We start from the raw sequence: 16,332 nt of genomic DNA, 5'->3' as shown, positions 1-16,332 counted from the left end.
CTTCCTGAGAAATAAAGGGGGGAGAGAAAGAAATGAAAGCAATGTCATATTTTTTATTCTTGCCTGCAAATGGCAACTATAGGCATGAAATTAGACCTTGCTCCTGGGAAGGAAATCTACGGCAAATCTGGATAGCATATTAAAAAAATTATAGACATCACCTTGTTGACAAAGGTCCATATAGCCAAAGCTATCGTTTTCTCAGTAACAGTATATGGATGTGAGAGTTAAAGTATAAGGAAAGCTGAATGCCAAATGCTGCTTTTGAATTGTGGTACTGGAGAAGACTTTGGACAGTTCCTTGAATAGCCAGGAGATTAAATCAGTCAATACTTAAATTAACTCAGACTATTCAGTGGAAGGTCAGTATTGAAACTGAAGTTGAAATACTTTGGTCACATAATGAAGAAAAAGGACTCTGGAAAATACTCTGAAGTTGGGAAAGATTGAAGGCAAAATGAAAAAGGAATGGCAAAGGATGAGATAGATCGATAGGCTCATGGAAACAATGAACCTGAACTTAGGCAGATAGTGGAAGACAAAGGCACCTTGCCTGCTATGGTCTATAGGGACACAGAAACTTGGATCTGCCAATGCAGGGAAAACCTATACTTAGTCAACAATATTGATTGAGCAGATGAATGTGTTGATAGAATATGTGTATATATATATATATATATATATATATATATATATATATATATATACACACACATGTATATATAAATGTACACACACACATACACACACACACATATATATATGTATATATATATATGTATATTCCTTCCTTCTTTCTCTTTCCTTCCTTCCCTCTTTTCTTCCTATTCTCCAGTTATTCCTTACTCTCGCCATGTGACTAGGTGATCTTTTTGCCATACATTTCTCTAATATTTTTTCTCCACTTCTTAAGTTTTCTTTCTTTTTTTTTTTTTTTTTTGATTATATGGTGTAGCCTGTTTACTTTCCAATTTCTCCACTGCCCTCTGAGCGATATTCATTTTTGATTCTTTAGCGACTGTGAGTGTTCCATGACTCACAGTCATACAACAATGCTGTTAGAATAATAGCATTAACAAGATGGGCTTTTGTTACTTGGAGAAGGAGCTTTGCAAATTTCCAAAGGCAATATAGCCTGTCTTTCTTTCTTCTTTGGGGCCTAACTTTTCCATTTATAGACTAACACAAACACACACACACACACACACACACACACACTTTCACTTATGAACAAGTGCATGACCTCATTCATGAACAATCTATAAATTTTTTCTTCTCTGTTCTCTTTCTCTCTCTTCATGATGGAAAGCTCTATGGACTATCTGACATGTCATAATCTGTACAATTGACATTCTCTATCCATGTGGTTCTTCCTAGAGGTTTCTATACACTTTGGAGTGTTTACAAATCTCTCCAAAAATCTCTCTACTATCTCCTGGGATTATTATGAGTATGAAATGAAATAATACTTGTCAAGTTCTTTGAACAGTGCTCCAACAGTGTACAAAGTAGATGCTTAATAAATTCTTATTCTTTTCCTCCTCTGCAATGTTCCAGGGCCTGATTCAAACTATACTATGTTTAAACAGGAGCGTCTGGGAGATCTCACCATCTAGTCCTATTAAATAGGCACTTGATTTCCGCTACTCTTTATGATTATGGCAAATTCTTTGGCAAACATAAATTTCAGGGGAAAGTAAAAATAGAAGAAATCCATTGAGCACCACCTCAAAGAGATTCTACAAGGAAAACATGTCTTCTGACAATGAGACAAGATGTGTAGATTAATTGTAAAGGTATAAAGAGGGAGGGAAAGGGCGGAGGGAGAAGCTAAGGAAGAGATGCGTGTTAAGTAATAAGGCAAGTTAAAGAGTAGAACTAAAGTAAAAGAGTTAGCAGGAATAGGAAATAGAAGATATAGAAACACAATAATGAAGATCAGGAATATAATTTATTAGGAAAACAAAATGGGGCTTTAAATCAAACTTGAAGATTCAATCAAGAGAGCCATATTAATCTTGTTTTAGATGTATGTCAGTGTAAAAATGTGTGTGTGTATAGATACAGAGAAAGAGAGTATTTGTATATGTATAAGTGTGCATGTAAATATATGTATATGTGTATATAGGTATATGTATGTGAGTGGTGGGTGGATGTGCGATTATGAGGAGATATATACATAAATCTATCTTGTAACTAACTACAGCCTGCTTAGGAGGGTAGGGGGATGAAAGGGGGGAAATAAAGTAAAAAAAGCACAGCAGAAAACAAAAGAATAATTTACAAAGAAGCAAAGATAGATAGTGATGAATATAATGTCTTCTATTATTATATATACTTTCTTGAAATGGAAATTTATTGTTACACATTTTTAATCCTCCCTAATGTTCTATTAGGGACATAACAATGTTTCGTTTTGTTTTCTTTTTTCTGGTTTTCTTTTTCTATTTTTTTCCCTTATTTTGTATTTAGTTTTATATAAATAAAGTTTTAAAATCACAGATTTCCTTGTTTCATGGTTTTTAAAAATATTAATGGTGGATTGTTTTACATGTTACTTCTATTGTTCTAATTCATGTGATTTTGAGTAATTTTAATGCATGTATGGGAATATTTTGTTGGAAGAGAGCCTTTAAGGTTTCCACTGAATCTAATTATTTTTTTAAAACAACATTTTTTTTGTTTTGTTAAAAAACATGTTGCTGTTTTTAAAAAACAATATTTTAAAACAACAAAACAAATAAGAGTGAGATCTTAAATTCTCTACACCTTTCAGTCAGTTGTTTAGTGATAAAGATATTTTTCCACTGTAGAATATCACTTGCAAAAGCTTGACTGTTTTATACTAATAATTTTATCAAGGAATTCTGTGATAAGATTATTACAAAAATTGTATGTAGTTGGGAAGTAGATATATAATTGATAGTTGTTAATTTGATCAACGGTGTTGGATTTGGCTCTTTTCAACAACTAAATAACTCAAGGCAATTACAATCAACTTGTGATGAAAAGAACCATCCACATTCAGAGAGAAAACTATGGATATTGAATGTGGATAGCATGGTATTTTCATCTTTTTGTTGTTTGCTTGGTTTTTCCCCTCATGTTTGTTTCCCTTTTGATCTGATTTTTCTTGGGCAGCATGATGAATATGGAAATATGTTTAGAACAACTGCGCATATTTAACCTTGATTTAATTACTGTCTTGGGAAGGGGAAAAGGGGAAGAGAAGGAGAAAAATTTGGAACACAAGGTTTTGCAAAGGTGAATGTTGAAAACTATCTTTGCATATATTTGTAAAAATAAAAAGCTTTAAATTTTTTTTTGAAAAAAGAATGAAGGAACTTTGTGTCATCTGCACACATCTTAACAAAAACAAGATGCTATTGTTCCCAACTTACAACTGTAACAACTGAAGTCCAGAGTTAACTTGTCCACACTCATACTCTTAGTACTCTTAGTAAGTTTTTATTTAATAAGGTTAAAATAACAGGAGGAAAAGGCCTAAGAACCAAAAATTGTTATAACTTTTAGGGGTGGAGAGGTTCTAAACGTGAAATGGTTTGTCCAAAGTTATATAGAATGTGCTCAGTCTAGATTCTTGGACTACATCTTAGCTGACTTTGAAGGTAGGCACTATATAGAGAACTTTATATATTCCTCAGAGCCTAGCCCAGTGTTAGCGATAATATATGTATAGTAACTGTTACAAATGAATAATTTTTGTTATTTTTATTCAACCATTTTCACTCACATCTGATTTTTTTGTGACCTCATTTAGGTTTTCTTGGCATAGATGCTGGACTGGTTTGACATTTCCTTTTCCAGATAATTTTACAAATAAGGAAACTAAGGCAAACAGGGTTAAGTGACTTCCCTAGGGTCATACAGCTAGTACATATCTGAAGCCAGATTTTAATTCAGATCCAGTGCTCTATCCACTGTTTCACCTCACTGACCAACAAATGAATATATGAAGTTATATAAACATTGAAATAAAATCCCTGTTACAGCTCAAGTCTCATTACAACTACCAAGGAATTCAATATGGCATTGGTCTCTCATGAACCTTGTCTAAAGACTTTAATTACCCAGAAGTCCTGGGAAGTCTATGCTGTGATCCATCTTCATCTGTTACATGATGCCATCATAATAAGAATAGTAATCAATGATAACAAGTTATATAGAATGATAGACTTTATGGTCTCAAATTCCATTATCTGAATTTTTTCACTTAGTCCTCCTAATAACCTCAAAAAGTAGGTGGTATACAAGATAAGATCAAAATGGGTCCATGATTTAGGCATAAAGAATGAGATCATAAATAGATTAGAGGAACAGGGAATAGTCTACCTCTCAGACCTGTGGAGGAGGAAGGAATTTATGACCAGAGGAGAATTAGAGATCATTATTGATCACAAAATAGAAGATTTTGATTACATCAAACTAAAAAGTTTCTGTACAAACAATACTAATGCAAACAAGATTAGAAGGGAAGTAACAAATTGGGAAAATATTTTTAAAAACAAAGGTTCTGACAAAGGTCTCATTTCCAAAATATATAGAGAACTGACCCTAATTTATAAGAAACCGAACCATTCTCCAATTGATAAATGGTCAAAGGATATGAACAGACAATTCTCAGAGGAAGAAATTGAAACTATATCCACTCATATGAAAGAGTGTTCCAAATCACTACTGATCAGAGAAATGCAAATTAAGACAACTCTGAGATACCACTACACACCTGTCAGATTGGCTAAGATGACAGAACAAATAATGATGAATGTTGGAGGGGATGTGGGGAAACTGGAACACTAATACATTGCTGGTGGAGTTGCGAAAGAATCCAGCCATTCTGGAGAGCAATCTGGAATTATGCCCAAAAAGTTATCAAACTGTGCATACCCTTTGACCCAGCAGCGCTACTACTGGGCTTAGATCCCAAAGAAATACTAAAGAGCGGAAAGAGACATATATGTGCCAAAATGTTTGTGGCAGCTCTCTTTGTTGTAGCTAGAAACTGGAAGATGAATGGATGTCCATCAGTTGGAGAATGGTTGGGTAAATTATGGTATATGAAGGTTATGGAATATTATTGCTCTGTAAGAAATGACCAGCAGGAGGAATACAGAGAGGCCTGGAGAGACTTACATCAACTGATGCTGAGTGAAATGAGCAGAACCAGAAGATCACTGTACACTTCAACAACAATACTGTATGAGGATGTATTCTGATGGAAGTGGAAATCTTCAACATAAAGAAAAGCCAACTCACTTCCAGTTGATCAATGATGGACAGAGGTAGCTACACCCAGAGAAGAAACACTGGGAAGTGAATGTAAATTGTTAGCACTAATATCTGTCTGCCCAGGTTGCATGTACCTTCGGAATCTAATGTTTATTGTGCAACAAGAAAATGATATTCACACACATGTATTGTATCTAGGTTATATTGTAACACATGTAAAATGTATGGGATTGCCTGTCATCGGGGGGAGGGAATAGAGGGAGGGGGGGATAATTTGGAAAAATTGAATACAAGGGATAATATTATTAAAAATATATATATAATAAAAATTATTAATTATAAAAAAAGTAGGTGGTATAGATATTAGCAATATTTTATGAATGAAGAAATAAGGACCCAGAGAAATAAACTAATTTGGTCAAGATCACACAGCTTATTAAAGAGACTAAGACTCAAATCTAGGTCTCTTAACTCTAAAGTTAATATTATGTCCAGTACAGTGTACATATTTCTCTCCTAACAGAGTATAAATTAAATATCTTAGGGCATGAAAGGATGCAGAGAAAAGAATAGGATAGGAATCATAAGAAAAGATCTGTGGAATAGGCAAGTTTTGAACCAGGTTGCAAAAAGTGGAGAGGGATATTGATTGGCAAAGAGGAAGAGCATTCTAGAATAGTTGAAGGTAAGAAGGTAGGGGCTGAGGTAAGATAAGAGACAGAGAGGGAAGCAAAAGGTCAGAAAGCATCCATGAGCTATGGATAATTTTTTCTCACTTGCCAGGAGTGCAAGATATGGTATCATCTTACCTCTACACTTGTCAGCCATTGGCGGATGGATATGAACGTCTGCTTGGCTGTGATGTCGTACATCACAATGACACCATCTGCCTTTCGGAAGAACTGCTGGGTGATACAGCGATACCTGCCAATAATGGATCCCCCCGACTCTGTCAGAAATATAACTCTCCATCCTCCTCCCAATTCTTCTCTCCAAAGTGGAAGACCACTTAACATGGAGTAGGAGGTAAAGGGGAGCGTGGAAGAACATAAGGTGGGACCCAAAAGGTGGGATGACAGAGTGAGGAAGCAAAGAGCATTTCCTCACCTCTCCTGCCCAGCTGTGTCCCATAGCTGCAAGGCCACCTGGGATTTATCCACTTTCACTGTCTTTACTTGATAATCTAGCCCTGCAAAGCAAAAACAAGGTCTGTCAGAATTGCTCACATCATGACTTACAAAACCGCAATTTAGATCTAAAATGAACTATAGAAACCACATACTATAATCTTCCCATCTTACAGAAAAGAAAAATGAAACTCAGAGAGATGAAGTAACTGGGGTTTGTTTTCTGAAATAATATACCCAATCAATATTTATTCACTCCTTTAAGGAAGGGGAAAGCCTAAAGAAGACTGTCTTCCTTCTTGGAAGCTTTTAAGGAACCTTCTGTTGAAAGGTGAGCTTTCCTGGAAAAGAACGTAGCATTAAGCTCTATTAACTATTCTACTAATATGGAAGAAGAGGAATCAAAGTCAAATTTCATATTTTTTGCCTAGAGATATATGGGAAACCTACCCACAATTCTCTTCCCACCTCGGGCTACCCATGTCATGTCATCATTGCCTAGAGAGCATATGTCTTGGTAAGGGTAAATACCAGAACAATTTCTAAAAGAAGGAAACTTTTTCTTAATGGTTTAGTTCTCTTAATAATATTAGCCAATGTTAATTGGTTCCAGAAAAACATGAAGAGATATTAAATGACATTATGGAGTGAATCCTTCCATAAAAATAAGGTTACTAAATTTCACAGTAGATAACAGACCAAACTTGGAATACAATATGTTAGGGGGTGGTTCATAGTGTTGGTTAGGGGAACCTTAGTATGTAAACAGCTTTAGAGTAGAAACAATATTCTGTCCAACTTGGTGTACTTTTGTGTCTCACAGAGTTCACTGTCATCTAGGAAAAATGCCTTGGACTTTGGGTTCCAGTTGATTTTGCCACCTCCTGTTTAGTTCTGGGTCAGTTATTTAACTGTTCTGAATATCAGTTTCCTAATCTTTAAAATGGATATTATAGTACTTGTACCACCCATTTTACAAGGTTGCTATATGGATGTAAAGTGCTTTGCAAACTTGTAAATAATTATAATTATAATAACAATAATATTTCTGCAAAACTTCCAGATTTGCAAAGTATTTTACAAATATCATCCCATTTATCTTCATAAAAACCCTGAGAGATAGATGTCATTATTTTATCCATTTTGCGGGTGATACAGACAGATTAAATGACTTGCAAAGCTAGTAAGTGTGTGAGAATGAATTTTAATTTCTTTTTCTGAATCTAGGTCCAGGATCCTGTCCATGATGTCAACTAGCTTCACTACATGAATATAAGCCATTGCTACAGCAGATGTTTAATAAATGTTTTCAAATTAATGAATAAATTAATGTTCTTTGATTGATAAATTCCTCTCCCCTAAGTCTTTTTCATGTGACTTCTTAGGATCATTTGGAAATGTTGAAAGATTTTTTTTTTAAAAGAACCAGATCTAAGGGCTGGCAAGATCCATCTTCCCACTCTCACAGAATCACATAGATATTAAGCTTCTTAGCCTGAAGACTTAGGATAGAATAGGGCAGCTCTGGCAATACAGACTGAAAGAAAGCAGGCAGATAAGAAATGGACTAAGCCTAATGAGGATGGCAAAAGTGCAATCAAATGAAATATCATGTTAACCTTGGTTCTAATTTTACACATTTACTAGCTATGTGGCCCATGCAAGTCATTTAACCTGTCTACCTCAGTTCTTTTATCTGTGAAATGGAGAAAATAAAAGCCTCTATTTCTCAGGGTTGTTATGAGGATAAAATGGGATGATACTTATAAAATGCTTTGCAAATCTGAAGGTGAAATGCAATAGGGTAATAAGTGGGGGAAAGAAAGGACTCTGATGTTTTAGTCTGAGGAGGAAGAATCCAAACATTTATAACTATACTTTCAAAGGGCTTTCATGTTCATTACTCTATATGATCATCAAAATTCCCTTTTGAAGGAAATATGCTAGATAGCAACCAATGCTCATTTGAGATGAAGAAATGAAGGCTGAGGGAGGTTGTGATTTGCTTAGGGTCTCCAGACTCTTGCCCAGTGTCCTGTCCTCTGAAGCAGAAAACTAGTATGAGGTGGACTAGGAGACCTGAGGTCTTGACCCAGCCCTTCCATTTGCTAACTCTTGTGAATCTTAGGCAAATCAATCTCTTCTTTCTGTCTCTCTTTTTTCATCTGTAAGATAGAAATAGTAATAGTTGTACTATTATTATAACTCACAGGGCTTTTGTGAGGGCCAGAGAATATGTATATGAAGCTCTAGACAAATGTTATTTTAGTCTGCTGCAGTGAAAGAATTCACTGAGCTCTGTTTTTTTTTTTTTAATTTTTCTTTTTTAATTGGGAAATCTCAGGGCTAACTGCTCATTAGCAAAGGAGTTTAAAATGGACTGGGAAATGAATTCAAAGTTAGTTTAATTTCTTTTTGGCTAAAAATCTCAGATTCTAAGAAAGTTAGGTTCTTAGTGTTCTCTTAGGGCCCTCTTCTCTCTTCCTGAAGTAAAGGCAGCCTATGTGCAGAGCTGTCACCGGGAACAGGTGTTGAATAAAAGGAAGCAACAGGCAGAGAGAAGCCATGTATTCAGAGTATCCAAGAATGGCTGAGGTGAAAGATAGTTTAGCACAAGTAAAGCCTAGAGAGAAGCTATGAGTTACAAGATCATACCATGAGTGAATGGAACATGGGGGACTTGTTCATTGCCTATAGAGTTTTGTTCCCACACTTGGAACTTATCTTGGAAACTGGACCCCAAGTTCTAAGCCCATTAGAGTATAGAATACTCTATATTCTATACAGAGTATAGAAATACATTCTGCACTGCAGGTGCTCCAAAAGATTCTCTGGTAAAAATCCAATGGGTTTTCCCTCTTTATTCATCTAATTGGCTAGTCAAACAATCTCTCAATAACATAAATCTGAATCCAGAGCCCAAGAGTGACTGGAACAGAATGTGAGAGTAGTTAAGGAGTTCACTAAGTAATGGTAAAAAGGCAGACTGATTAATATGGGACCAGAGAAGGGTGACTAAATAATTTAGTGGTAGAATTTTGATGTTATTCCAACTGTCACAATGATAGAAATCATGGAGGGAAGAATTGAATTGATGTTTGACTAGTAGACTGGAGAGGAATGGTGGGGTTCATTGAGGAAAGCCTTGAAAAAGTGGATCTCATGATACAATTTAAATAAAGGGAAACTTTCAGCATTTTGTTGTGAAGAATAATTAGCATGAATGTGATGATCCAGGACAATTCTAATAGACTTAGTCTATTGTCATCTGCATTGAGAGAGAGAGAACTATGGAAATTGAATGTGGATCAAATTATCATATTTTCCCCTATTTTTGTTATTTGTTTCTTTTTTCTTTCTTGTGTTTTTCCCCTTTTAATTTGATTTGATTTCTCTTGTACAACATGACAAATATGGAAATATATTTAGAGGGACTGTATATCTTTAACCAATATCAGATTGGTTATTGTCTTGGGGACAGAAAGGGGGGAGGAAGAAAAAATCTGAAGCATAAAATCTTACAGAAATGAATGTTGAAAACCATCTTTGCCTGTATTTGGAAAAATTAAATATTATTGAGAAAAAAAAATAGTGGACATGGAAAAAGTCCTAAGTCTAGAATTGAGGTTTGGGTATAAGTTTCAGCTCTTATATTCATGAACTATGTGACAATCATTCTGAGCCTTAGTTTCTTCATCTGGAAAAGGGTGATAATGATATTTGTCCCATTTGCTTCACAAAAAGTTGTTATAAGGAAAGTACTTTATAATGTAAAACTTAATATAAATGTGAATTGTTATGATTTAAAAGACAGAGAGAAAACAACTATTTCAAACATGGCTTACCCTAGGTGATTCTCTGCCATTACTGAAAAACAACAGAGATTAAAACAAATCCATCAAGTTCAATGCCATCATTTTACAGATAAGGAGACAAAGTTCCAGCTAGGATAAATCATACTCTTAAGGTCACAAAGATATAAGTGACAGAGGCTTCAGTTGAACCAAATCTTCTAACTGCATTCAGAAGACTTCTGATCTTTCTGTATCTGTTTTTTTTTCCAGACTTCAATTCAAAAGATCTTTCTGAACCATACTTTCAGACAATTCTCAGCAATAGTGGGGATGGAACAAACCAACTGAGAGAATCAGTTCTTGAAGATGAATAGAGAAAGGACTTGGTCAAAGAAAATTCTTAAAAAAGAGGAAAATGACTGTTTTCCAAGTCCGGTGAGGATAGAACCAGGAGGAAGCCTAAACTTTGGAGGAATTAATGTCAGAATGAAAGAAGGCAAGGTCAATTAGAAACACTGGAAGTAGTACATGAGGATGGATGTTGGAATCTTCATCTCAGAACAGGGCAAACAAGATCCCATTGATGGTCAATGACAGAGCTAGGATTTGGATCCAGATACACAGAATCCACATCCTCTAAGTGTACCAAATTGGGCACACAAAAAAGCCTTCTTGGTATTGGAAATTTAGGGGTGGAAAGTCATCAAATCCAACATCTTTATTTCTCAAATAAAGGGTGAAGTGATTTTTGCCCAAAGGTCATAGGGGAGCATGAAAACAGAGGACTTTGGGAAACTCTTATGTCTAGAGAGGGGTTCAGATGAAGAACCTTTGCCCGTTTCAAGTTTGCCTAGAGCTGGTCCTGTAATCTCTAAGAGATAGGTGGCTCAAGGTCATTCTGCTATTTGGTAAACATAAGGCAAGATGATACAATGGAAAGGGACCCGGACTCTAGTTCAAACCCTGCCACTATTAAGTACATTATTTAATTTATCTTAGTATCTGTTTCCTCACCTACAAAATGAGAATATTGAATATGTATTCCACAAGGTTCTTCCAAAGTCTAAAGATTTTTTATTCTATTATTCCATGCTTGACCATTTAATGGAGGAACTCATCTTACCCATCCTGTACCCATTATGTACTACCTATCAAGCTACTAAACTGAAAAGACAAGGCTGTCAGCACCTCCACTCAAACCACTCCCCACGTCTGCCCTGGTTTTCTGACTCCAAATCTAGCTGGAAGATTCATCCTAGGGTCCCATGCTCCTTCAGTATTTTGCTTTGCACTGGGGGTAATGACAAAAAAGAAATAGTTCTTGCCTTCAAGGAATTTACATTCTACTTAGGGTGAGGGGAAATGTGATAAATATAAAAAAAGAGATTTCATCATGAAAATTTGATCTGGGAAAGAAGTCACATCCTCTAAAAAAGGAAGACAATTTCAAGCAGTGAAACAACTGTTATGGGGAGCAACTCACCAACAGTAGCGGATGTGCCTGGGCAGAATCGGTCTTCACAAAACCTCCTCATAAAGGATGACTTCCCCACACTAGAATTGCCCACAAATATAATCTTGAAAAGTCGATCTGGGGAGTTGGAAGAGCTGTTCTCCTATGAAGAAGTAGACAGGTCTGCCCACTGCTTAGAAAGCCATTTAGCCCACCCATCACCCTGTCAAGCCTTCCCATATGTGCAGATCTGTGTGAGGGAATGAAGGCTGAATTTAGAGCAGAGAACCAAGCTGTGAATCCTTGCTCTGCCACTTGTTACCTGGAGTGACCTTGGAAACCTCCTGTAGGCTTCAGCTTCATTATCTCTAAATTGAGGGACTTTGAGTAGATGATAACAGTCATTTCTTGTTCTAAATCCTGGATTACTCCATCAGGATTCCTAGATCCCAGCATCAATCCATAAAATGGGCATGGAGAGAACAGGGGATGAAGGAGGACTTTCTTGCTAATATGGCAAGTTCTAGCCTCCAGGACTGAGTTATTTTTGGCCTGAGAATATTAAAACACTCTAAAGTGTGAGAGAAAGGGAAGGAGAGAAACTGCTCAGTCCTGCCTCAGACATCACAGATAGCTTCTTCATTATAGGATGCTGGGTGATAAGGAAGGAGAGATGCAGTCCTTATTAGGGGGCAGCTTGCTAGTACAGTAGCAGGTCTCAAGTCAAGAAGACCTGAGTTTAAAAAGACGCTTATTATATTATCCTAGGCAAGTCATTTAACATATGTTTGCCTCAGTTTATCATCTACAAAATGGGGTAATGACAGTATGAGGTTTGATGTTAGCATCAAATGAGACAAATACTGGAGTTAGGAAGACTCAAGTTCAAATTCAGCTTACAATATTTAATGGTTGTATGACCCTGGGCATATCACTTAACCTATTTGCTTCAAGTTGCTCGTCTGTAAAATGGGGATATAATAGCAACAGGGTTGTTATTATCAAATGAGATAATTATAAAGCACTTAGACCAGTGCCTTGAACATAATAAGCACCATATATATATAGATTATTATTATCATTATTATTACTAGTTATGTAAATTACTTCTAACACCCTTAATTTCCTCACTTATAAAATTGGATGTAAAACCCTTACACTACCTACTTCATAGAGTTGTAATGAGGAAAATGTTCTGTAAATCTTAAAGCATGATAGATGTGAATAATTATTATGATTATTAGAGATCTCCCCTCCTCCATTGTACTCTGTTTTAGTTTGGAATGGAGCTTTTTAATCTGGAGTCCATCAACTTATTTCTGAAAAAAATTTGAAAATTGTGTTTCAATATAAATGCTATTCTTTGTAATGTTATATAATTTTGTAGACATTTAAAAGAATTCTTCTGACAAGGGATCCATAATCTTTACCAGATTGCCAAAGGAGCCCATAACGAAATTAAGAAAAAATAGTGTAATTAGGAATTTTTCATCTTCCTTGCAAACAGCCAGGAAAGAAAAGGTTAGGTTAAGTCACTCTAATTCTAAATTAATTCCATCCAGTCTTAGGTTCAGTAGGAACAAGAGAGTAGAATACAGCTTTTCCTGTACATTTTTCACATGGGAAAACTGAGGCCCAGAGTAGGAAAACAAAGTGACTAAAATGTCATATAGCAAATTATTGACAAAACTGGACTTGGAGAAAAAAAAAAAAAGGAATGTTAACTCAGGGCTTTTTTTTACTAGTCTACACATCCTAATCAGAAAGCTGATTACTCACTCAGTAATTATGCCTCTGAGTTCAAGCATAATACTTTCTGAATAAATGAGAAACCTCTTTTGGATGTACTTAAAAGTGGATTTGGTGGAATTAACTCTTCTCATTAAAAAAATCTGTAATCTGACAGTAAATGTACTTGAATAGTAGAAAAAATCATCATAGTCTTTTGGGAAGAAGTCAGTACTTGGGAAAGTATTCAAGGTCAGTCACAGGAAACAAAACACCTCCTCAATGGGGGCCTCACCTCAGTCCCCCCATCTTCTATTTTATCTTAATTCATCTAAGTTCAGAAGGACTAACGTTCATCCCACAAGCATCATTCCATCACTCATTGTCATCATCTTTCAAACAAAAAAGCTCAATAACTGATTTATATCATTCTTCCACACTATTTGCTACCAAGCCAAATTCTCAACACCCCTCAAGTGCTTGGAAGCAGAGGGTGTAGAGCACAAGGGAACTTGAAGGTCATTTATTCCAATCTTTTCATTTTACAGATAAGAAGATTAGGTTGAGAGAAGAGAAATGACTATTTCCAAGTCTCCCTGACAGCTCCTGCCCCAATTGTTGCTTGAGCATGATAATTGTGGAAATACATATAGAAGAATTGCACATGTTTAACATGTATTGTATTACTTGCCATCTAGGGAATGGACTGGGGGAAAGGGAGGGAAAATCTTTGGAACACAAGGTTTTGCGAGAGTGAATGTTGAAAATTATCTATACATATGTTTTGAAAATATGAAGCTTTAATAAAAATAGATAAAAAGAAAAAAAATCAAGTTTAAAGAACTTCCCCGTGGTCTTATAATCAGAATATTTTAAAGACAGAGCTTAAAGTCTTTATTCTGAGACCAGTTGTCTAGCTGCTATACTATACTGACTTTCTGAGATTGTTAATAATAATCACTTGAATGTGAAGTATAAGGAAGCTCTATGGGAAAACTAGAGAGTTCATGATTCATGAGGCACATAAGGATGGCAAATGCATGGCTGCATTCAGTGGAATTCTTGTGTGGTCCTTTGCATCCTTAGAATTGGGATGGCTGCTATGGGGCATAAGCAGAAAATGGTGGTATATTAAAATAAGCAACATAAAATATCCTCTTACATGGATCCCTGTTTCTTTTCCTACTGGCTGCCCTCGAGGAGATGTGGGTTCCAAGGATGGGGCTTCCTGGTTCTTTTCCTCTTGATGCTGCCCAGTGCTCTCCTCCTCTTCTGGACATCGACTCAGCTGTCCCTCAGAGTGCCTATCCAGAATCTGAGGCAGGGGATCTTCCTCAATGGATATAATCCTCCGGAGAACCCGAGCACATGGTCCACTGGCCCCAGCATCCCCATCAGTGGTCCCATTCAGACCAATGGAACTTCTCCTTCTTGATATACTGAACACATCGTCCTCATCAGTTGATTGGCTATAGGGATGTGGCAGGGGAAAAGAAGGAGGAGAGAGGGAAGGAAGCACAGACATATAAATACATTAGTTCAAGGAAATATGGAGACTGCCTGGCAAACATGACATTGATGGGCTTAGATGATCTCCCCACACACACAGGGGCAAAGAAAAGATGAGAATAGCATTCACTGAATTACAAATTTATAGAATGTCAGAGTTGGAAGAAACCACAGAGGGTATCTAATTTAATCCTTAATAAAAATATGTCCCTTCTGCAATAGCCCTGACATGGGAAATTTACTACTACATTAAAAAACAAAAACAAAAACAAAAACCCCAAAACTATTTATTCCATGTTTAAATAATTCTACTTCTTAGGAAGTTATTTTCCCCTGATATTTAGTTAGAATCTGACTCTGTGACTTCAAATTACTGATCCTAATTGTGCTTCCGGGGCCAAGAGGAAAAAGTCTAATTCATCTTCAAAATAATTCCTCTAAGCCTAGCTACATGTTGGGTTAGTATCCTGGTGCCACTATGTATTAGCTGACAAATTTAGAGCAAGTCACCCTCTTTGGGTCTCAGTTTCCTTATCTGTTAAATAAATCATCAGAACTAGATGAACTACCCTTCTAGTTGTAATCACTTTGATGATGAGCAATTCCAATAAAACAGCAAATTACAAAACAAACTAACAAAAATCAACAGCATTTCTATACAGCAATAACAAAATCCAGTAGGGAATAATACAAAGAGAAGTCTGATTAAAAATAATTACAAAATGCATAAAGTATCTGAGAGTCAATTTAAACACAATCAATACCTGTAGAGATATAATTACAAAATGCTCCTTAAAGAATTAAACAAATAACTTACTTAACTGAAGAGATATTCAGTACTCAAACGTGGGCCATGCCATTATAATAAAAATCACAATACACCAAAATTAGTTTATAGATTTAATGCTATATCAATTAAAACATCAAGGGGATATTTTACAGATATAGACAAAGTAATAACATTTATTTGGAAAAATGAAAGAGCCATAAAATCAAGGGAAATATTTTTTAAAGTATGGAAGTAATGAGGAAATAAGCACTCCCAGACTTCAAACTACATTCTAAAATTGGAATTATTAAAAATATTTAGTACTGGTTAAAAAAATAGAAAGGCAGTTTAATGGAATTGACAAAATGAGGAAGAAACAGAAATAACAAAACTCAATAGTTCAGTGTTTGATAAACCTAAAGAATAAATTATTTAGGGGAAAAAACTTATTTGGCAAGAATTGCTAGAAAAGATGGCAAGCAACCTGGCACAAATTCGTTTTAGAGCAACATCTTATATCAAACTAAAACAAACCTTCAATGGATGTGACTTGAATATTAAATATGTCATATCATAAAATAATGTGAAGGCATACAGATCAAGTACCTTCCATATTTAGGGGGATGGGATTAATTATTAACAAATAAGGAATAAAGGCAAATATAAAATAGATAATTTTGATTATATCAAATTGAAAACTTT

The 16,332-nt window shown here is 35.6% G+C and overlaps 1 protein-coding gene across 5 annotated transcripts in view; it reads right to left on the bottom strand.

The window, feature by feature from the left end:
- The window catches only part of CRACR2A (calcium release activated channel regulator 2A), a 235,872-nt gene that overhangs the window by 15,508 nt on the left and 204,032 nt on the right, over positions 1–16,332 (bottom strand). For all 5 annotated transcript variants that reach the window (XM_074269243.1, XM_074269242.1, XM_074269244.1 and 2 more), the window contains 4 exons: positions 14,515–14,821; positions 11,655–11,787; positions 6,358–6,439; positions 6,060–6,174 (listed from right to left, as the gene is read on the bottom strand). In XM_074269243.1, coding sequence (XP_074125344.1) covers positions 6,060–6,174; positions 6,358–6,439; positions 11,655–11,787; positions 14,515–14,821 — 637 coding nt within the window. The remainder of the gene's footprint in view (positions 1–6,059; positions 6,175–6,357; positions 6,440–11,654; positions 11,788–14,514; positions 14,822–16,332) is intronic.

This window comes from Sminthopsis crassicaudata, chromosome 5, assembly GCF_048593235.1.
Source record: "Sminthopsis crassicaudata isolate SCR6 chromosome 5, ASM4859323v1, whole genome shotgun sequence".
Lineage (NCBI taxonomy): Eukaryota > Metazoa > Chordata > Mammalia > Dasyuromorphia > Dasyuridae > Sminthopsis > Sminthopsis crassicaudata.
Note: the sequence above shows the minus strand (reverse complement) of the source record. Positions and strands in the feature narration are given on the sequence as shown.